General features: G+C 59.0%; 1 protein-coding gene and 1 long non-coding RNA gene across 2 annotated transcripts in view; one reads left to right on the top strand and one right to left on the bottom strand.

Moving 5' to 3' along the window:
- Positions 1 to 3,689: 3,689 nt before the first annotated feature.
- PRODH (proline dehydrogenase 1) overlaps positions 3,690 to 21,178 on the bottom strand; it is a 29,382-nt gene continuing 11,893 nt past the window's right edge. Inside the window, exons 3-17 of the mRNA XM_057381915.1 lie at positions 16,070 to 16,182; positions 15,375 to 15,747; positions 14,682 to 14,869; positions 9,217 to 9,251; positions 8,790 to 8,930; positions 8,595 to 8,659; positions 8,116 to 8,232; positions 7,875 to 7,954; positions 7,534 to 7,615; positions 7,139 to 7,231; positions 6,901 to 7,047; positions 6,590 to 6,765; positions 6,411 to 6,509; positions 5,916 to 6,004; positions 3,690 to 4,624 (exon numbers count right to left, since the gene is read on the bottom strand). Coding sequence (XP_057237898.1) covers positions 4,443 to 4,624; positions 5,916 to 6,004; positions 6,411 to 6,509; positions 6,590 to 6,765; positions 6,901 to 7,047; positions 7,139 to 7,231; positions 7,534 to 7,615; positions 7,875 to 7,954; positions 8,116 to 8,232; positions 8,595 to 8,659; positions 8,790 to 8,930; positions 9,217 to 9,251; positions 14,682 to 14,869; positions 15,375 to 15,747; positions 16,070 to 16,182 — 1,980 coding nt within the window. The 3' untranslated portion in view covers positions 3,690 to 4,442. The remainder of the gene's footprint in view (positions 4,625 to 5,915; positions 6,005 to 6,410; positions 6,510 to 6,589; positions 6,766 to 6,900; positions 7,048 to 7,138; positions 7,232 to 7,533; positions 7,616 to 7,874; positions 7,955 to 8,115; positions 8,233 to 8,594; positions 8,660 to 8,789; positions 8,931 to 9,216; positions 9,252 to 14,681; positions 14,870 to 15,374; positions 15,748 to 16,069; positions 16,183 to 21,178) is intronic.
- Positions 15,784 to 21,178, top strand: part of LOC130582923 (uncharacterized) — a 7,065-nt gene continuing 1,670 nt past the window's right edge. Inside the window, exons 1-2 of the long non-coding RNA XR_008966372.1 lie at positions 15,784 to 17,096; positions 20,035 to 20,241. This is a non-coding gene — a long non-coding RNA (uncharacterized LOC130582923). The remainder of the gene's footprint in view (positions 17,097 to 20,034; positions 20,242 to 21,178) is intronic.

Raw genomic sequence — 21,178 nt, 5'->3', positions numbered from 1 at the left:
CTGGCTTTCCTGGGATCYAGGAGCTATAGGGCTTCGACAGCCCTGCGTGTCCAAGAGCTCCGGATTTTGACTGTCCCGGGGGTCAGGCAGTCCCAGGCTCTTTCTGGGATCCGGCATCCCCAGATGCACAACAGCCCTGGGATCTGTTTGACCTGGGGTTCCAGAATCTCCAGGGGTCCCACAGTCCTGGCTGTCCCAGGACCCGCGGGTCAGTCTGTCCTGGCAATCTGGCAGCCCTCAGGAGCCCGAAAGCCCAGTATCCACCTGATCCAGGGATCCAGCAGCTCCAGGTGCCTGACAGCCCCAGGACCCGGTTTCCCAAAAGTCTGGTAGATCCAGGTGCAGTTCTGCAGGTCCAGAAGATGGCACATGCCAGTGATCTGGCATCTCCATGTGTGCGGCAGCCTGGACCAGCCCGTTGGGAGCCACGCAGGGACCCGTGCGAGCCAAGTGGTGCTTGTAGCAGCAGAGACAGAAGGGCTTCAGAGTAGCCGCTGGTTAACCCGCTGTAAAGACACAGCTGRGAATCAGGGGGACACCCTGGGCACCGGCACGAATCCTGCACCTCTAGCACGGTGGGGCAGCCCTGTCAATACACCTCACAGCCCAACAGTGCAGCAGCACTGAATGGGCCAGTGTTTCCTTGGCCGCCACCCATGTGGCTGGCTTTTATTGGTCACTGCAAGAGATGCCTTAAGCTTCTCTGAGCTCCCAGGACACCTGATAACAGTATGGGGGAAGCATGGATGGGGACACCCTGGCCATCTCCGTTAGGGTAGCCCAAATACAGCTGAACAGCTGCGTGTGTCTCCTGAGGAAAGCTGATGGCTTCTGCAGACCCATCTGCAGAAGGGGAAGGTGTATGGACAGCGAAGGTGTATGGACACTGCATCTCCCACAGAGCTGCAKCTGAGGGGTCACACCTCAGGGATCTTCTGTGGATATGGAGCCTCCATCACAGTAGGCATGACCTGGGCAGCATCCGTCTGGAGAAGATCAGGGAGTTCTGAGCATCTTGGGGTCCCTGCACCGAGCAGAGAGTGAACGCATTTGGTGGGTTCTCACCCTCTTTGGTATTTGCAGTACTGGAGAGCATGAAGGCTTCTCTCTTGCTCAGACAGGTGACTCCCAGTGGAAAGCCTCTGGTGGTCTTACCAGTGAGAATGTGACCATTGTGGRGCATCCCCTTGCTCCCCTCCTTTTTTCTCTGGCACATTTCACCTGTTTGGCAGCAGCACGAGGAAGCAGCATCTCTTGCCCACCTCCYCTACCTCCTCATCCCTGTTTCCCCAGCCACATCCTGCTCACAGGCATAAGAAATATGAAAGCTGTAGAGACCCAAATTGCTCCATTGGGATGGCTCAGCCTCAGGCTGAACTCAGCATCCCTTTATGTTGAATTAAAATAGGATGGAGAGGGGTCAACTCCAAAGTTAGGCAGGAATCCGGGTTTGGTGGTGGTGCCTCCCCTGGCAGCTGAGCCCACCTCGAGCTGCGGCCTCCCTCTGGCTGTTTCCATAGCTAGGATTCCCTTCCTGTCCCACTCTCTCCATCCTCCTGCCTTGTGCTGAGCAGTCCTGGTGCTCCACTGTCCTGGTCACAGGTGACACTGCCTCACACTGCCTCCCCATGCTGATGCTTTGTGCAAGAATGTCACAGCTTTTGAATGTTTTTATGGTTTCCATAAACTTCTCTTCCTCTTGGCCAGCAGGCAGCGCATGTCGGCTGCTCTGTTTCTGCCAGTGTAACCTGTGGCAGAGCAGGGGCTGGGCTGCAGCCAGGGAGATAAGCTGGTCCCTCAGAAGATGCTGCCAGCTGGCATAAGAAGCTGGAGAAGCTGAGGACRCTGCAGGGAGAAGCAGAGGGAGGTTTCACAGTGCCCTGGGCTGGCTGGTGCTGCCAGGGCCTGGGGCATTGCACAGCCTGCAGGTACCACCCACCCCTCCCTCCTCTCCCGCTGCTCCCAGCCAGGCTGCTGTCCATGCAGGGCTAGCCCATGCTTTCCATCACACCATCATTAGCAGTTCTCGTTTCAGACCCTGCCAGGTGCTTGCCTCCTGTCTTTCTGTGTTTCGGAAAATACCACAGAAAGGAACCCCAGCACTATCGTACTTCCGAACACAAAACTGAGGAAATAGATGCTGTTTTGTCAGTGGTTCAAAAATCCCCATGGCTGCTTCAGTGGGCAGTGGGGCATGGGGAATCCTACAATGTGAGGTTCTTGTCACCATCCTGGCTGTGCCCAGGCTGTCAGGATGGTTGCTGTAAGGATACAGCTCTTTCCCCTTCCAACTCCCCACCGCTGCAGCAGCAACCTTGCAAGCAGGAAGGTCCTGCACACACACCACCATTCCATGCCTCCTCTTCCTTCAGGACAAGCAGAAAACAGTGACCAACAGCAAAAGCTAAACCTGAGCAGGGTGAGGAAAGACTAGGACATGGGAGGGCTGGTGGGTCAGTGCACCCATAAACAAAGGAGGCAGTTTGCTGTTTACTGGCTGAGCATGGATACAGCTGGGCCAGGGCAGGGGGAGAGCAGGGAAAGGTTCTCCTGTCCCCAGAGGGTGCTGGCACTGCCCAGGCTCCCCAGGGAATGGTCCCGGCCCCGAGGCTGCCAGAGCTCCAGGAGCGTTTGGACAGCGCTGCCRGGGATGCACAGGGGGGATTGTTGGGGGGTCTGGGCAGGGMYRGGGGCKGGGCTGGGTGATCCTGGGGGTCCCTTCCAGCTGAAGACATTCTGAGAAAGGTTGTGGGGAACCAGGTATTTTATGGCTTCAAGGGCATCCCATGCCTTGGGTGCTCAGGAGGCAGCACCTGCAGTCCTACAGAGGCCCTGCAGAAAACATCACTGACCCCTGCTGTGAAGTTGTCCTTCTGTCCTGGAAAGAGTGAGTGCTGGGGAGGGGGTTAACTGCAAGAAAGAGGGACCAGAGTAGGGCTTCTCCTGCCTTACAACACAGATGTCTGGGAGTCTTTTCAGAAGCTCACAGTGGGTAACAGCTGCTCCTGCCACATCAGCCAGCCCTGGACGCGGCTGCAGCAGTAGAGCTCAGGCCCTGGGGTGCCAGGGSACTCTGTGCCACTGCCACAGTATCCTGCATGGGCTGGAGAGGCAGCCCAGGGCCTGGAGCAGCTCCCATCTTCCCTGGAATACCAGGAGTCCAGCTGCTGCCTGCACCAGTGCTGTTCTGGTCCTCTGCTCCAGCAAGGCTCCCTGCTCACCTCCAGGTGTTTTTTAAGGCAGGAGAATCTCAGATAGAGAAAAGGCAGGAGGCTCCAGCTTAGYTCTGGAAAGCCTAAACATCACCCCTTTGGTGTGGGTGGCTCACCAAGCAGAGTGACTAGCCCAGGGAAAAAGGAGACACTGCCACAACACCAGGCAGGTAATCCCAGAGATGCCTGTGAGCCCAGGGAAAAGTGCCCTTAATTTGAGATGYGAAAGTCTGCAGGGTGCATGTCCCCCAAAAGCAGATCTCAGGGTGGAGAGAGGCTGTCCCATGCTGCCCCCCCTCCTCTGCAGTAGGGACTCCCAGCTCCCCCCAAGCCCATCACAGGCAGCTCCACAGCTTCTCCAGTCCCTGTGCCAGGAAATTTGGCCTCACTCGTTTCCCCAAGCCCTGGCTCAGGACAAAGCGAGCAGCACCAATCCCCCTTTGGGAYCACAGCAGTGCCTGGAGATGTGGCTGCCCAGTAACAGAGAGAGAGACAGGAGGAGGAACAGCTGTGATTTAATAATTTCCATTCTCTGCAAATCCAGTGTACAGCAGAGCCGAGCTGTGGTCCAGCTCCTGGTGCTCCCACTGCCCAGGGACCGTGGGCAGTRCAGGAATGGCACAGGGATGGGGCCAGCCCACTCCCCTGGCCCCTCCTGCTCCACGGGATGTGTGCCTGAGGATTGACAGCCCCAGGCAGCTTAGCCCAGGGGGATAGGGGGGAGCTGGACCTGCCCAGCTCTGGTCAGTGCAAAGCCAGTGAGCAGGCAGGTAGTGGCTGTCTGGGACAGGCAACAGGGACTGATCCAGCCCCTTCAAAGGTCTAGAAGAGACAAAGCTCCAACCCTGACAGAGGCTGGAGGAGCTTCTGGCTGAGGCCAGCTTGTCCCCTAGTCACCCAACCCACCCGGACCTGAGCCTGTGGTACAAGGCAAGTGGATTAAATCACCCTGCACAATCCTGCCAGGGATAAAAACCCAGGACAGGGTTCACCAAGGCACGGAGCGGGCTGGCAGGAGAGCCCCAGCACCTCCCCTGGGACCGCTCGAGAAGCCACGGGACATCGCTGGGGGSAGCCCAGAGGCCAGTGGAAGGTGTGAGTGGTTCAACAGCAACAAGGACACTTTTCTCCAGGGCAAAGGGGGCTGGGGGAGCTGCAGCACAGCTGGCATGGGGAATGATGACAGTGGTTCAGGCTGAAGGCACAGGAGCCCCGTGGCTGGGGCTGGGGTCAGTGGCTGAAGAGGGTTCCCGTCAGGAGACGCCTCTTGACCTCTTTCCAGAGCAGGTCCCGCTCGCGGTTCGCCCGCTGCATGAAGCCCCTGTTCTCCTGGGCCCGGCGGGACAGGTAGGGCAGCACCTCGTTCACTGGCCCGTAGGGCACATACTTGTACACGGGGAAGCCAGCCTGGCCTGAGGGAGAGAGGCTGCAGGTCAGGGCAGCGCCGAGAGCAAAAAAAGGCACAAAAAGGAAAAAGAAGGGGAAAAAAGGAGGAAAAAAAGTGAAAAAATGCAAAAAAGGAGAAGGAAAATAGGAGGAAGATGCATGAAAAGGGGAAAAGAGTGGCAAAGGGGGAAAAGAGGGGGGAAGGAGGAGGAAGGGACAGGAAGGGGGGGAAAAAGGGGGGAAGGGGAAAAAAGGGGGAAAAGGAAAAGGGCTGAGGAAGAAACGGGTGAAGAAGAAAAAGGGTGAAGGAAAAATGGGGGGGAAGAAAAAAAGAGAGGGGAAAAAAATGGCCACCAGCCCTTTCCTGCCAGCTCTCCCATGCCCGTGGGAATGTGCTGATRGGACACGGGTGGATGTGCAAGAGGCTATGGCTGGGCACTGGGAGGGGCATCCCGGGAGCGGCAGAGTCTGGTGGGGAAGCAGCGGTGCATCTCTCCCGGCTCAGCACCGGCAGCTTGGGAAAGCGCCAGAGGGAGCRGGCCAAGGTCACAAGGAGCCCTGGGAATGTCGGCAGCCGGGGCTGGGCCAGCTCAAGGAGCGTTCAACCAGAAACATCAAGTTAACACATTTTTCCAGCATGACCGGAGGAGCTGCAGACGGGCGGCCAAACCCCGCTTCCAGGACAGAGCAGCATCTGTGCTGGACAACTGCCCAGTTTGCCTCCTGCTGCTTTGCTGGCCTGGGGACTCTGCTCCGGACACTGGTGTGGGCAGGGAGATCAGTCCCTGACACGAGCTGAGGACCTGGACCCTTGTGTGTCCCTCTGTCCAGGCCCCTGGCAGTGCTGCTCCACTGCCTAGGCCAGTGGCTGAGGACAAGGTCACACCAGAGGCTAGTGCCACCCTGTTAGCAGAGAGCCCAGGGCTTGGTGTGCACCTCCCATGGAGCCCAGTGATGCCCCCAGGCTGAGAGGGACAGGAYAGGGGTTCAGTCTGCCAGGAGCAGTCTCTGCCCCACCTTGGGACACCTCGATCTCTGCTCAGACTCCAAAGTGGGAATGTCCTTGTTCAGCCACTACAGGCTCATGCAATTCCAGGAGGGAGATRATTCTCCACTTACATCCTCATCTCYGTCTTCCCCAAAMCCCTCACAGGGCTCACAGCATTCCCCATAGCCAGGATTGGCTCAGCCAGTCCTGCTCCATGTCAGGATGGTCTCCCTCCCTCCTCTAGACCCCACAAAAGCTGCTCAGGGCGACCCTAAGGGTCCTGGTGGAGCAAGAGCTCCTCTGCCAAGCCCTCCACTCCCATCACTCACCCAGGGGGAAGGTGATTTGGTCACACATGCCCAGCAGCTGCCCGAAGCACACCTTCTTGTCTGAGGGATGGATCCCCAGCTCCATCATCCTGTAAAACGAGCCTCAGCATAGGGGGAGAGCAGACACAGCAGAGCTTACCAGGGCAGTGTGTCCCACCAGAGGACTGGGGATCATCTCCAAACAGGACAGCGTGGCACTGACCACATCCCAGATGGATGCTGGGATGTAGAACTTGAGGGATTTGTTTTTACAGAACCCTCTGGGTTGGGGATGGGACCAGTTCTACACACACTGGGGCCACCATGTTGTAACCCCACCACCAAGCCCCATCTAAAGCCCTGAGCACCAGGTGGGAGCCAGGATGCCCCAGGTGAGCTCAGGGGGGATTTGACAAGCCACATCTGACAAAGGACATCTCCCTGCAGCTGTGCTGGGCCCCCACATCCCTCTAGCCCCTGGTCCCTGCCTCCCCACGCTGCCTGCCCAGCACCCACCTGCGCAGGGTGAACTTCACYGTGTCCTCGTTGTGAGATGCCACCATCACGCTGGCTTTCCGGCTGCTCTTGATCTCCTCCAGGACATAGTCCAGGCACCTGTAGGGCAAGATGGGCCTCTGGTGAGGCCTCTTCCCACTGGGGCAACAGGGAGCAGCGTGGCTGGGGCTGTCCCCTACCTGTGGTACATCTCATTGGTCTTCTCATAGGTGGGGTTGATGGGATCCTCATAGCCCATCTCAGCCGCCCTCTCCCTCTCCTGCTCCATGTAGGCGCCGCGCACCAGCTTGGTACCGAAGTGCCAGCCCTCCCGGCGCGACAGCTCCACATCCCCTGTCACGTTGTTGTACGCCTCCTGTGACCAGGTGGCAGAGATGGCACAAGRTCATTGGCACAGTGCCACCCCCGACTGTGCCACTGCACTGTGGCGGCCCCAGGAGCCGAGGTGTCCCTGAAGCTGTGGCAGTGGGGCGGGGAGGGGTCACCCCACCTTCAGGTAGCACTGGTAGGTGTTGTAGATGATGGGCTGGCTGCCGTTGAAGCGGCGCTGCGTCTCCACTGTGAGCCAGCTGATGGCCGGCTGGAAGTAGCTCTGTTCTGCGTCCACCATCAGCCTCACGCCCTTCTCCATGGCTCTCTGGGAGCAAATGACACGCAGGATGGGCTCATAGGGCTGCCTGCTCCGTGTGTCACCCCCTGGGGCTCCCCTGGCCCCGGGGCCCCCTCACCTTGGCCAGGACATCCATGCGTTGCAGCACCCGCTTCATCTGCAGSTCCTCCTCCTCACTGAAGCGCAACAGCAGAGGCTCCAGCTGCCCAGTCTGAAACCAGAACAGCTCTATGGCACCCTGCCTGCATCCAGCTCTGCCCATGAGGGACACAAACGCCCCTGGACAGAACCCTTCCCCAGGGCTGCTGCCCCACCCCAGCCCCCACAAGCCAGCATGGTGTGATAGGGTGCCCACCCTGCCAGCCTGGGGGCTGCACACCGTGGCCACAGCACAGCTGAGCTCTGCCACCAGCACTGCARCCACCAGCACCTGCTGAGAAGTGCACAAGACCCTCACCCTGCTCTCACAAATGCTGTGGGACCACTCTGGGGGTAGCAAGGGTGGGTACTCACCTTCCTGTTGGGGATGAACAGGGGCCTGGAGAGCTTGTTGCGGCTGTTGAACATTCTGTTCCAGTCCAGCAGGTCCACAGTGCTGGGAGCAGAGAGCCAGGTCCTTGCTGGTGTCTTGCAATGGCAGGGGGGHCTCTGCCAGCTCCCAACCCCCACCAGCAAGCAGGACACATGGCATGTGCCGCCCTGACTTGTCTTGTCACCCCGCCCAAACTYCCCCTATGCTCCATTACTGTGCTGAGCCAGAGCAGGCCTTCAGAGACCTCCCCTTGCTGCTGGCCCTGGGACAAATTCCTCCAGTGTCCCCACCCTGCAGCACCCCCAGCTCGCAGGCAGCTTACCCGCTGGTGCCCAGGTTCTCACCCCTGAACCACTGCTGGCTCTCTGCCTTGCTCGTGATGCCGAGGTTGGCCAGTGCCTCCTGCCACCAAAACGAGTGTCAGGGCCMCAGGGGTCGGTCTGCTTTAGGTGTGACAGCTCAGGGCTGCTCTGGCACCKGTGTGTCCATGGCCACGCTGCTCCCTGCGTGTCCATGTCCATCCCCTCAGCACAGCCTCCTCCCACGGGCAGAACCTGCCTCACCTGCAGCTTCTCCACCTCCAGCTTCGTGTCCAGCACTGCCCGCCCGGCCTGGCCCTGATCTGCGGCCATTTGGTTGAAGAACCTTCGCCACTTCACCAGCACCTCTGAGAACCGTACCTATGGGGACAGAGCTCCTGGTGAGACACCCAGGCTGGAGCCTGCTGTCCTGCCAGGGGTTTGCAAGATCACAGCCAGGCCAAGGTGAACRCTGACCCCAGAGCAGGGCACCTTGGCCAAGCCAAGCAGCACACACCCCACATCCCCTCTTCGTGTTGGGACCTTTAAACTTCTGAGCTCTTTGTGTCTCTTCAAAGTTGAGGCAGGGTCTCCAGGGGTCTTGGGCTCACAGGGGAYGGGTTGTTGGTGCCCACTCTTCTCTACCATTACTAGAGAAGCCTCCATAGCAAAGCCTGGCACCTGCCCCAGCAGAAGYATCATCTGTGGCCCTGGCTCTGTCCCACCACAACCAGAGCACTCACCAGGAACTGGGGTCTGGCCAGTGCTGTCAGCTTGATGGCAGAGAAGCCGTCCTCTGAGCTGCCACCTGGATGGAGCCACAAGGACAGAGTCAGCCTGACATCAGCCTCGGGCAGGAGGGTACGCTGGTGGTGGGACTGAGGGATTCCTGCAGTCCCCAACACGGTGGAGATTTTCAGGGCACATGGAGCACTCACTTGAGGCATCAATGCAGCGGAGGAAAGTCTCCATGTGTTGGTCACACTTGGCCTCATCAGCGTAGAAATAGGTGTGGGCACCACCATGGTGATCCCCAAATCCCTGCTGAGCTCGGTATTGCTTCTCCCTTTGCTCTGTTCCTGGGGTGGAAGAGGATGCAGATGGGCCATGCAGCCCCACCGAGCTCCTCCCCAGGAGCTTCCAGTGTGGGTGAAAGGGAGAGAGGCTCCGGCTTGGACCTCAGAAGAGGCCCCAGGGCTGACAGGGGTCCTGCTTGCTCAGTACCCGAGCAGAGGCTGAGGCTTTGCTGAGGGGCAGGACTGGGCCAGGAACCACACTGTTCTTTGTCCAGCTCATTTTCTGGGGCTGTGGTACCTGGCTCCTTCCCCACAAGCCCAGGCCTGCAGTGCCTGTCCTGTCACTCACCTCCCATCTCCTTCTCGGCTGCAGAGGTGCGGGAGCTAAGAAGAGAAACAGGGAAGATAAGGGCCAGGTCAGCAACCCCCTGCAACCCTATGCTGAAGGATAGGGCAGCTCTGAGGCTCCTGTGCCGCCATCCTGCTGCTGGACCCTGCTGTTCCCTTGCCATCCCACTGCCGATGGGATCCAGCTGGCAGGTCAGATCCCCCACCTGTGGAAGGGAACAGGGCTCCATCATCCACCCAGGGAAGGCCTGGGAGCCCTGAGGCAGCACAGTGAGGATGCTCGGCCCCGCGGTTCAGAGCTGCTCTCCAACAGCCCAGCCCATGGCAAGGACAAGGTCAGTCKGGTGGGGCTGGGATGCTCCATCTCCAACCTGCTCATTGTCCTTGCTGTGGTGACACCAAGCCTCAACCCTGTGCATCCTCATCTTGATGGACCAGCAGCCAGACCATGGAGCACAGAGCTTCTCCAAACCCAGAACACATTGAGCCAAGGGTGCCGAGAGTGCCCTGCCCTGCCCTGCCCACCCTCCTCTGTGCCTTGGCTTCAGCCAACAACTCACAAACAACATCTTGTTTTTGACTCCAGCTGATCTCGAGTGTCATTTTAAGTCCAAACTCTCTGCCATGGAGATAACGGGGCTCTGACAGCCTGGGGATGCTGGGCAAGTCCTGAGATCCTTCCTGAGCTTGAGCAGCTCAGCCTTCTTGCTGACACCCTAAACCCCATCACAAGCCCAGGGTATCAGCCAGAACAGGGCCAGCCCCTAGAGAGCAGCCCTGAGTGGCAGCAGAGCCATCTCCTCCAGGAGCTCTCTGCTTTGGCCTCACTGTCCCCAAACTGGCTGTGCCCAGTGCGGGAGAAGCACAGTGCGAGGGAAGCGCAAAGCCACCCATCTGTAGCCAGCAGGCAGGGACAAGAGAGCAGAGAGCACATGGCGTGGTCCCAGGACACATTCTCCCACATGGAAACCCTGTGACAGGGATTAGGGCTTGCTGGAAGCATAAACAACGGGAAACAAGCCTTTTCCTCTGGCCCCTGAAGCCAGGGACAGCCCCATGTTGCTCCAAGTGCCACAGAGCCTGGGGTGAGCTGGGGCAGGAGCACCAGCAGGCACCGTGTCCAGCAGGCACTGCTGCCTGATTCTGCTTGCCTGAGGACAGGGAAAGCAGCTTTTTGTCCCTGAATACAGAGGGTAGAGGAAAGGAAGGAGATCATACACTCAGAAATGGGATTTACCAGCAATGCCCTTGCTAGGTGGGAGCTCCCCTTGGAGCAGGTGCTGTGGCACAGGGGACAGTGTCAGCTGAACACTGCTGTAACATGAGGACACACAGAGACAGGGGTTCTGTGGGAAGGGGACAGCTCGGAGCCCAAGGCACACCTTGAACACAACATCCAAGGTGCTGAGGACAAGTGGCTGGGAGCAAAACCTGCGGAGTGAAGGCACTCAGCTCAATTAGCAAACAGCGCCCTTGGAGTATTTTGTGTTCCTGGAGACAAACACACCCTTCCCAGCAGCATTCCTGCTTCATGACTGCATCAGCAGTTCCTTCATCCTCTAGGGAGGCACTCAAAGCAGTGCCACGCTGCTCGCTTTGTTCTTCTGCRTCAAGCAAAATAAAGGAAGCTCCTTCCAGCTGAAGAAATTATAATTAATCCTGGAGATCAGCTATTCASTCTACAATATTAATCTTGGCCAGCAGAGCCATTCCCTCACCCACCAAGTGCCACTGAACTTGGCTGTATCTGACCATTCCTTCTGCAWGCACACAGCAAGTGTCCCTGAGCAGGTCCCATCTCCAGGCATTGTCCAGGCACTCCTGGCAGTCTGTAACCAGGCAGAAACAGCCTCAAGGCTGAGCTCAGGGCCTGGGAGCACTTGCCTAAAGCAGGTTGTGAGGACTTGCCTGCTGGATGGCTGGGAAGGGTAATCTGGCTGACACAGCAGATGAGGCTTTCAGGAAGTTTTGGATCAGGCTAAATAAACCAGCTCAGGAGCAGCACAAAGGTCCCACTGTCAGAAATAATCCCTTTGGCCCTGGAGGTTACCCAGAGGGTGCCAGCAGCACAGCGTGTTTGCTTTGCTCAGCAGCAAAGGGGTCTGGCAATAGGGAGAAGCTGTCCTTGAATTACCACATCCAAGGAAGGGACTCATAGTTACGTGAAGTCCATATCAGAGCAATRTGTGGTGCTTAAAATCACACGGGTAAGAATAAAGCAAAGCTCTTGGCAGAACAGACCTTCAACCTGCTCCAAGCAGGAGTTGTCAGCACACACCAGCCCAGGACCACCAGAGAACCGCCTTGGAGAGCCTCAAACTGAACAGAAGCTGTCTCTCGATCCCAGGGCTGTGCTGACCAAGCTCCAGGCAGGGGTGGGAGCAGCACTGGGAGCAGGATTGGCCAGGCTGGGGCAGGTGTCAGATATCCACACAAGGAATTTCTAGAGGAAGCCAAATCCATACTACATTGCAGAGCCTGAAGAGCATTTGACAATGCTCGGGCAGGATTGTCCCTCTCTCCCTCCATCAGCACAACCCCAACCCATCAGCAGTCTTGGGATGCCAGGGGCCAGCAATGGCCCCAAGGCTGCCAGGAGACCACAACCACCTCCACAATGGGAGGGGTGCTCCCTGTTTCACCCCACAAGTACCAGAAGCCCCTGCCCAGTGCTGCCTCTCCACCCCTCACCCAGGGGTGCATCCACCCTGAATACCCCCAGCCCTCTGCTGCCTGCAGGGTACTCATTTTCCAGCAGTGTCACCATGAGCTGGCAGTATCCTTMAGCACGTGGCTGAGGCCTCCTGGGACAAGCTGGCAGAGTCCTGGCCGCCAGCCTGAGCAGGGCAGGCAGGGGCCTGTGGCAGGCAGGATTAGCCGGTTCTTGCCCACGTTGCACTGTTGTTCCCAGCCGGAAAGGCTGTGGAAAAGGCGCCACAGCCCATTGCTAGGGTGGAAAGGGCATTTCCCTGYCATCATCTCCAGCTTGCTCCAGAGGAACAGGAGATAGCACTGAGAGGCCAAAACACCCGCTGACTGAGCAGCTTCCTGGCTGGCAGCAGCACAGTCCCGAAGCATTCACCAAAGGGAAGGACACAGCTCTGGAGTCCAACAGCCATGAACCCTGGACTGCCCCCACTTCAACCACCTGCAGCACAACTCAGAAACCAGCCCTGGCAGAAGCACTGAGAATTTGAAGTTTTCCCCCAAACAGGGCCAAGAAGGACCCAGAGTAAGGGTTGGCAGGGGACAGGGTTCAACAAAACCCTTCCAATACAACTCTGGGCTTTGTGCCTGTTCACAGAATTAYAGAACACCCTGATGTGGAAGGGACCCATGGAGACATCAAGTCCCACTCCTAGCCCTGCACAGGACAACAATCCCACCCTGTCCAAACRCTCCTGGAGCTCTGGCAGCCTCAAGCCCATAACCATTTCCTGGGGAGCCTGGGCAGTGCCCAGTACCCTCTGAATGAAGACCCTTTTCCTGGTATCCAGGCAAATCCCACTGGGTCTCAGGCAGAGATGCAYTGGGAACTCTCTTTGGTGTGAATGGCCCATACAACACAGGCAGAACTCACCTAACAAGGAGTACCACGTGTGCAAACCCCAAATCAGCAGCGCGGGGGGAGCAGCATAGCCCAGCTCACTGGCACCCATCAGCAGGAAGGATACACCTGCAGTCAGCCACAGGAAAGCCCTTGGCAGAGGCACAGCCAGGCACCATGGGCAGCAGGGCCAGCCTGGCAGCGCTGGTGCTGCCAGCTCAGCCCCACGGGAATGCTGAACACTGTGCCCGAACCATGGCTGCGTTTGTCCAGGGAAGAAACACTCGGCTACACATCTTGACAACAGCCACCCCCCTGCCAGGCAGCAGCGGGGTGTTTTGAAGATTTTGTAGAAAAACCCCGAAGTTTGCAGCCCACTCTGGGATGGTACAGCCCTGCCTCGCCCCGCACACCTCCCGAGCCTGCGCTGCCCTCAGCAAGAGCCCGCTCCCATCACGGATGCACAGACGCTTCACTCCCGGGGATGTCTGGCAGCAGCAGCGGCAGCAGCAGCAGCAGCAGCAGCAGCGAGGGGCAGTGGCACCCGCCATGGCACATGGGGGCTCCCGATAAGCAATGCCCGCGTGTGGACCATAGATAAGGTTCCCAGCGGCAGCACCTGCATCACCACCCTGACTCACACYCCGCTCTCAAATCACCCTAAAAAGCCGTTTCCGCTGTGTTTTTAACACCACGTGACAAGCATGTGACAGCCGGAYGGTGTCCCCAGCTGGCAGCAGAGACTGCCGCTGTGCAGCCCTGCCGGGGGACGGCGCATCCCCAGCTAGTGTCCTCTGGAAGGGCCACCTTTGTGGGTAGGGGGACACCGCCGTGACCATGGCGTGCCGGCTATCGGCTCATCGATCCATAGAGCGGAGCTGCCTTGAACGGCAGACTGAATAATGGAAAGTTATCGGCAGCTTTGGGCTGSTGCCAGCTCTTGGCGGAGGGCGGGAGGCAGCGAAGGCTGCCCGGGATTGAGGGGGTATTGTGGGAACGGGGGGCACCACCCCAGCGTGAGAGGGTGCAAGGTGGAAGTCACAGAATCATGGAATTGTTAAGATTGGAAAAGARCTCCAAGATCATTGACCGCACCAAAATGTGGGGGAGCAGCACCCTAAAGTGTTCATATGGTGGGGGATGGCGGGGCAGGAATGGGGGCAGCATCCCAATATGGGGGGGAAGGGGGACTTCAAGCGTGACAGCAACGCATTGTGTGCAGAGAGGTGGGCGGGGGGCACACAGCGTTCCGGGGGGTTAGGGAAAATGGGACGTGGCTGGCAGCACCCCAGAGGGAAGATGGAATGGGGGGCTCAGCACCCCATAGGAGATGGAGGATAGAGGTGGGATTGCMCTCAGGGTRTGCAGGAGGGTTTGGGGTGTACAGCACCACCAGGGAGAGGTTGCACTCCGTTGTGTGCAGGGGAATAGATGGGGACAGAGGGGATGCAGCAGCCAGGGGGGCAGAGGGACGGGGGGAGCGATATGGCCCAATGGGGACCCAGCACCCCCGTGTGCAGGACACAGCCCCCCGGTGTGTGGGGCACAGTTTCCCTCCCCTCGTGTGTGGGGCACTGCATCCACCGTGTGCAGAACACAGCCCCCCACCGTGTGCGGGCCACTGCCACCCTTCTGTGCGGGGCTCTGCCACCCAACATGTGGGGCACTGCCACCCCCCTGTGCGGGGCACAGCCACCCCCCTGTGCGGGGCTCTGCCACCCAACATGTGGGGCACTGCCACCCCCCTGTGCGGGACATGGGCGTGGCACTGGGGGGGGGGGGCGAGGCCGTGACGCAAAGAGTTCCCGCAGCCAATGGGAGCGGGGGGCTGGGCGGGCGCAGCCAATGGCAGCACGGCCAGGGGCCACCACCCCCCCCTCCCCGGCCACCGCCCCGCGGGTCGTGGGTCCCGCACTCACCGCCCGTCGCCCAGGTCTTCCTCCACGCTGTAATCCAGCACGGCGCCCACGCCGAACGCCTGGTTCCGCCGGAGCAGCGGCTTGATGGCCTCCTGGTCCTCCCCGGCCACGAATTGCCCATAGAATGTCATCTTCATCAGCCGCTCGAACAGCGTCTGCCCCAGCACACGCTGGCACAACTGCAGCAGCTGCGGGACAGCGGCGGCTCAGTACCCGCCCCGCACCGGCACACCCGGAGGAAAAGTATCCCCGACCCAGGACTGGCATCCACAAAAACGGGCACCCATCGGCTCGGGACAGAGAGGTCCGCAGCACGCGCACTCCCAGACCGAGASTCCTCCCGGAAGGGAAATGACGCGTGCGGAATTGGGCACCCCCAGGGTTAGAGCCCTCTGGCCCAGGACCGGCACCTCCCGGAGTGAGRGTATCCCCGGGGCGCACCAACATCCTGCAAAACAGGCACCCCCCGGGGCGAAAGATCAGTGACCCCTGGAGCGAGAGAAYCGCGATCCCGCACCTCCGGAAGGGACACTCCCCATCYCGGGAGTCGCAGTCCCAAAATGGGWCTCTCCAGAAGGGGACTSWCACCTTCTTGAGTGAGAGCCCCGCCGGTCCAGAGCCGGTAACCCCCCTAACGGGGATAAGCCCCACCCCGGAGCATCCCCCCCAAGCCGGACCCCTTCCTCCACCCACCTCCCGGTTGTGCTGCACCAGCGGCTCCACGGCACACAGCCCCAGCACCACCAGCCCCCGCAGCAGCTCCGCGTTGCTCTTGCTGCGGAACGCCTCCCGCGGGTCCCCGAAATCCACGGCGGGCGGTGGCGAGCCCCGCTCCGCGCCCCGCGGGGGAGGGGGCGGCCCCGGCCGGGGTCCTGTGCCCGCCGCCGCCGGGGAAGATCCGCGGGGGGCGGCGACGGGCGCGGAGCGCGGGCGGCTCGGGGGATCGCACCGGCGAACGGCGGCGCGGAGCAGCCGGGCGGCGCTCGGGAGAGCCATGGGCACGGCGGGACCGCCGCCCGCCGCCGCTTTAAGTACGGCCCGCGCGGGACCGCCCCCGGGCCTCCGGCTTCACGGCCCCGCTCCGCCCCGCCTTTGGCCCCGCTCTGCTGCCACCGGAACGGGCACCGCGCCCTGGCACTGCCTCAGCACCGCCACCGGCAGCGGGACGGGGACCGGGGCCGGGACTGCGACTGATTCTGGGATCGGCACTGGGACCGCAGCGGGACTGGGACTGAGACTGGCACCAAGGCAGGCATCAGCACCGGCACGGGGATGGGAACMGGGACYGGGATCGGGACTGGGACTCGGACTGATTCCGGGACAGGCACCGACATGAGGGCATGGACCGGCAGTGGGAATGGGAACGGGACCGGCACTGAGATCGGTACTGCAACCAAAACAGGAAGCGGCACCAGGACTGGTGCCTGGACAGGGACCGGGACCAGCATCGGCACCGAGACTGGCACTGGGACTGGCACTGGAACCGGSATCGGAACCGAGACTGAGACCAAGACCGACACGAGGATAGGGACCGGGTCGGAGATACGAACCGGRACTGCCACCGTCACCGGCACCAGCATCAAGACTGGAGTCACCCTGCCCAGTGCACCGAGTTCCCACAGCCCCAACCCGACGCCTTCCTCAGTCCCATCTCCTTGGCGCAGACGGTCCCGGGCGTGCATCCCTCCCTGGAAGCCTCAGGAAGGACCTGGAGGGGCAGATTCGGGTCGAGGGGAGCCCTGTGTGGGGGCTGAAGGGGTATCTCTTCCTTGGAGCACTACTGAGAGCAGGGCAGAGTGCCTCATGCCCTTGGAGGAGCCCTTGGGAAACTTATGAGGGTCCCAAGGGAGCCTTGAAGTGGTCCCTGAAGAGACCTGGGGGGAGCATCGGGGCCGACTCTGCAGGGCCAAGGGGCTACTGACTACTCGGGGCAGCCCCAGGGAGGGTGAAAGGACGCCTCAAAGGGTCCCTGTTCCCTCGTAGCCATCCCTGGGGGAGGCTGTGGTATTTCCAGGCTGTGGAGCTGGAAACATTTGGGGGACAAGGCATGGGAAAGATGTTTTAAGCCCCTRCACTTGCTCCTCCTGATGCGTGTGTGAACAGTTTGGGGGTTTCAGACGAATTCTCACTCATTTGGTCGGGGTCCATGGGTGCTTGAGGTGCTGGAGGCAGCAGACTTGGCTCCCTCGGCATGGGCTGGGGCTGTTTGGCTTCRCCTGCTCCGTGGAGCCCCAGAGACTGCTGGCAGGGCCTCGGGATCTTCCCAGGCAGGGCGAGTGCGTGTCCTGCCCCTGGCAGGCGTTTTCCTGAGCTGTTCCTCCCCGGCACACCCAGTGCTGAGYTCCGGAGATCACCGAGCACCTCCCCAACACCCCGCGGGCAGAAACTCTCCCGAGTCTTGGCCTGGGAGATCAGGTACCTCCCTTCCTTTTCRCAGGATTGTTTCACAACAGCATCACAGCTGCATCCTTTCTCTGCTCCATGCCCCTCCTCTGTGCCCTCATYTCCTCTCTGTGCCCACGTTCTCTCTCTGTGACCTTGTTCATTCTCCATGCCCATCTCCCGTTTCCAGTGGCTCCCGCAGGATGGCTCCGGGCTGATGGAGAGCTGTCCAAATCCAGCTCCTCAGTGACATCTTGTGCCGGGAATGCTCAGCGCAGGCAGGAGCTGGGAAAATTAGTTCCTGCAATTGTTTTTTCTGCCCTCCCCAACACTGACATTGCTGTACCCAGTAGTGAAACCACGGGGATTCCCGGAGCTCATTTGTAAGGTTCTCTTTGGGAACATCTTGTCCTTCCGCGGTGACAGCCAGACAGTGGCACTGCCTCTGACAGAGCTGGGTACAAAGCTCTGGAAAAGCATTCACTTCCTTCAAAACATTCCCTGTGCTAACTCTTTTATGCCATTTAGAGCTAAATAATTCACCCCAAGTTCCTTGTCGTGATGAGACTGCACATATGAATTCTTGGGCTGCAGTTCAAACGTTGTTTCTCAGCCAGGTGCCACAGAGAAAATTCCTTTCAAAGGCTCTAATGGCACCAGTCACCCCTGTGAAACAGGGAAAGCTTCCAAAGTGCTGCCTGCTATGCCAGCAGAGCTGAAGCTCCATGATATCTGGCTGGGACTGGGAGTCTGTGGTAGCAAACCAGGTCTGAGATTCTGAAAACTTTATTCTCAGCCCTGAACTCAGAGATGAAATGTAAAAAAAAGCCAGTTTTTGGTGGAAGTGAAATCTGGTGGGGTTTCTCTTGGGGTGGTGGTACCCAAAGCAGAGGAAATCCCTGAGCTGGCAGCCRTGTCAGTGACAGGGAGACCAACAAGGGATGCTCCCAGGCTGCTGTGGGGGCTGTGCCAAGCCCTTGTGGGTCACCGTGGCCTTGCAGAGCACTGACCACCCCAGCTCCCAATCCCCCTCGGCTGTGATGTTATGCCCTCAAGGCCACTGTCCCCAKCCCCACCATGGCCAGGCAGGTGCTGCTAGCACAGAAGGGACAGTCCCTGCTCATGGTGGCTGCAGCTGGAGTGGGAAGCTCAGTGCAGCCCATGGCTGGAACACACAGCAGGGACAGGACCGTGCTGCTGTATCCCACTCAGGGAACATGCCCCAGGCCAGATAACACACATCCAAGTCTTTCCATGGGCACTCTTGGCCACACCAGTGATGGGAATAAATCCAGGAGATGCTGTTATGGATGGYGCGAGAAACCGTAAAATGTGAAGAAACATTTGAGTGTGAGACTAATAGGCAGGGAGGGAATTTGGCACAGGAGGAGATGGCAGTTTAGAAGGGGAGGCCAAGCCATGCATATTTCATGGGCCAGCTCTCAGCAGAGGCTTCTTTGACACCACAAACACGACAGATGGTGAGGAGCAACAGCAGCCGCTCCCAGCATCTGGGAGGGAAAGCTGTGGAATGATCAATCCTCTGGCCTTGGGGCAGAAACGGGCAGGGACACAGGACCTGGAAGATGCTGGCCGTGCTCCCTGAAGTGCAGGGATCAGCCTTCCTCACCCCTCTCTCCCTCCAGCCCAGTGCCAGGCTGGGACTCTGTCCTGGCTGTTCCACAGCTCTGTGAGCACTGCAGCCCTGCTGCTCCAGCGCTCCATGCTTCCAGCACTGCTCCTCTGAGGTTTCCCTGGAGAGTGCTGATTCAGGTTCTCCTCTGTCAGGTATTTCTCACTGACCATATGCCTGACCTGTGCCCAGCATCTGCGCTGCCAAATCACCCAGCCCAGGCCAGCATGCAGGAGGGACACCTACATCCTGTGAGAGCAGGGTGAATCCTCAGCTGGCATCTGGCTGTGCCTTGAGTGCCCCTTGGAACAGCAGGGGATGGGGTGGCAGGAGCTGGGTAGGTCAGAGTCTGATGTGGACCTGCTGGCAAAATCCGGGAGGGACATGAGGACGGCGCTTCCCAAATYGCAACCAGGTGTGGGTTCTCATATTGTTGGGGGTTTTTATTCTTCATGAGAGGCTTCATCCTCCTCTGTACAACTCTTCAAGGAGAACTCCAGATCCACCACTGCCCACTCAGAGGGGATAAACCCCTGTGGGGTGCCCAGGAGCTCCCAGCCCTAGGCAGGGGTGTGTTAGAATGATGAGTTGGTTCTCTCTGACCACCCCCAAGCACCCTGTCTACCTCAATGTCACCCTGCCACGAGTGGCTCTGATTTGTGCCCCACCATGCACCACTCAGGCCAGGGATGGAGGAGCTGGAGAGGAGGAGCTGGGAAACCAGGGAACTGCATCCTTCCCCTTGCACCTGGTGCTGCAGAGGGCCCAGGAGGTTTGGCTGCTCCAGCAGGATTAGGGYGATCTTCATCCCAGTGTGGCTGCAGCACTCCATCTCCTGCCCCTGTGGGACCAGAGTAGGAGTTTTGGGAACTTGCTGGTCACCGGGCGAGTCAGAGAGGGGGGAGCTCCAGCTTCTGGGGTGTTCCTTTGGGTTGTGGGCCCTGGGGAGAGCAATTGAGACCTGCCACAGACCCTGCAGAGGAGACATGCTGGGTGGCTCCTCTTGCAGCTGGTCTCCTGGCCACCCCAGACAGCATGGYTGGGATTTTGAAAGCTGGGCAATATTCTGATTCCTGGTATTTTCCATGTTCATCCCAATGGTTTTTGGTGAATCACTTGCAGCCTAAGAAACAAATGTCCTATTGATTCTCCCTGTGAGTTCCTGGGGTCTGGTGAGGTGCAGCAGCCATGAGAAAATACTCAGGTTCATTCCTGTCTCCATAAAGGTCAATTCTATTAACAAAATAAGTTGCCTCTGAAAGGGAACCTAGGAAATATCCAAGGCRGGGAAACGCATCGGACTTACCACATCAGCTAATTTTTTTTTTTTTTGTGCAGAGAGAGTCCTCTTTTCTATCCACTGGTAGAAGGGAGTCATGTGAGATGTCCACAAGTGTGCTTGGGGGAAAAGGAATGTCAGTGAAGACCTGAAACAATTCTGCTGCTCTTACAGCTGAGAAAGGATCATGCTGGAAGGTTTCTGTGGAAGTGGAGCCTGGGGAATGGACGTGAAAAGCCTTTTTTCCCGGCTGACTCCCTTGGTGGGTGAGTTGTTTACAGAGCCTGGATGCCAGAGTGCCTGGAAGAGAGCCAGCTCTATTTTAGCCCTTTGTAAATGATTTAAACACCTCGTGCTGGGGAACATTGCCAGGAAAGAGGCTACTTGGCTCTTCCTCCTGAGCAGGGTGGAGCAGGAGGTGGTGGSARGCAGAAGGRCCAGCCTAGGCAGGGACAACAGGARCGTGGGGCGGGGATGGCTGTGTCCCTGCTCTCCCCATTGGGGGCTGCTGCTGAGACCTGAACGAGCTGCTCCGAGTCCCCCTGGCCAGAGGCATCCTCCCAAACCCTTCCTCAGTGGTGTTACTGAGGAGCCCCTGCACTCCTTTGTGCAGGAGCATCCCCTGGAAATGCCCACAGAGCTGAAGGTCCCAGGTGCCCTGTGGGGCCCCAGCGAGGTACAGGAACAGCGTGGAGCTCCCTGCAGCACCTGGATCCACCACAYACCATGGGGCTGGGGACAAACTCCTGAGGCTGGAGCAGAGCAACTCCAACCCTCTTACCCTTGAGGACCTGGCTGCTCCTTATTGATTAATGTGGTGGCTCATTTTTCTAAAAATAGGCTCTTAATTACTGAGCTGGAAAAAGAGATGTCTCACAGCAAACCCCAATTGATTAGAGGGCAGCTGCAGCTCCAGCAAGGGCCCTGTGGCTGCAGAGCCTGGATAGCCCCTGCCAGAGATGGCTTCTGGCTGGAGGGCGTTTCAGGAGTTCAGGTCAGTTCCCAGCTCACAGCAGCCGATGGATATTTGTTTTTTCCAAGTGTCGCTTGGTTTTGTTTCTTAACTTTCTGTGTATTTAATTGCACTGAGGGGCACTTTGACTTCTCTTCCAGTGGAACAAAATGGAAGGAAAAATGTTCATTTTTCTCTTGTGCTCCTGAACTGTCTGTAGGGAAGAGGAAAAGCTATTCTGGTTTCTTCTT

Source organism: Malurus melanocephalus, unplaced genomic scaffold, assembly GCF_030028575.1.
Source record: "Malurus melanocephalus ecotype Western Australia unplaced genomic scaffold, MMel_1.1 scaffold_540, whole genome shotgun sequence".
NCBI classification, from domain to species: domain Eukaryota; kingdom Metazoa; phylum Chordata; class Aves; order Passeriformes; family Maluridae; genus Malurus; species Malurus melanocephalus.
This window is presented reverse-complemented; position numbering and strand designations above follow the sequence as displayed.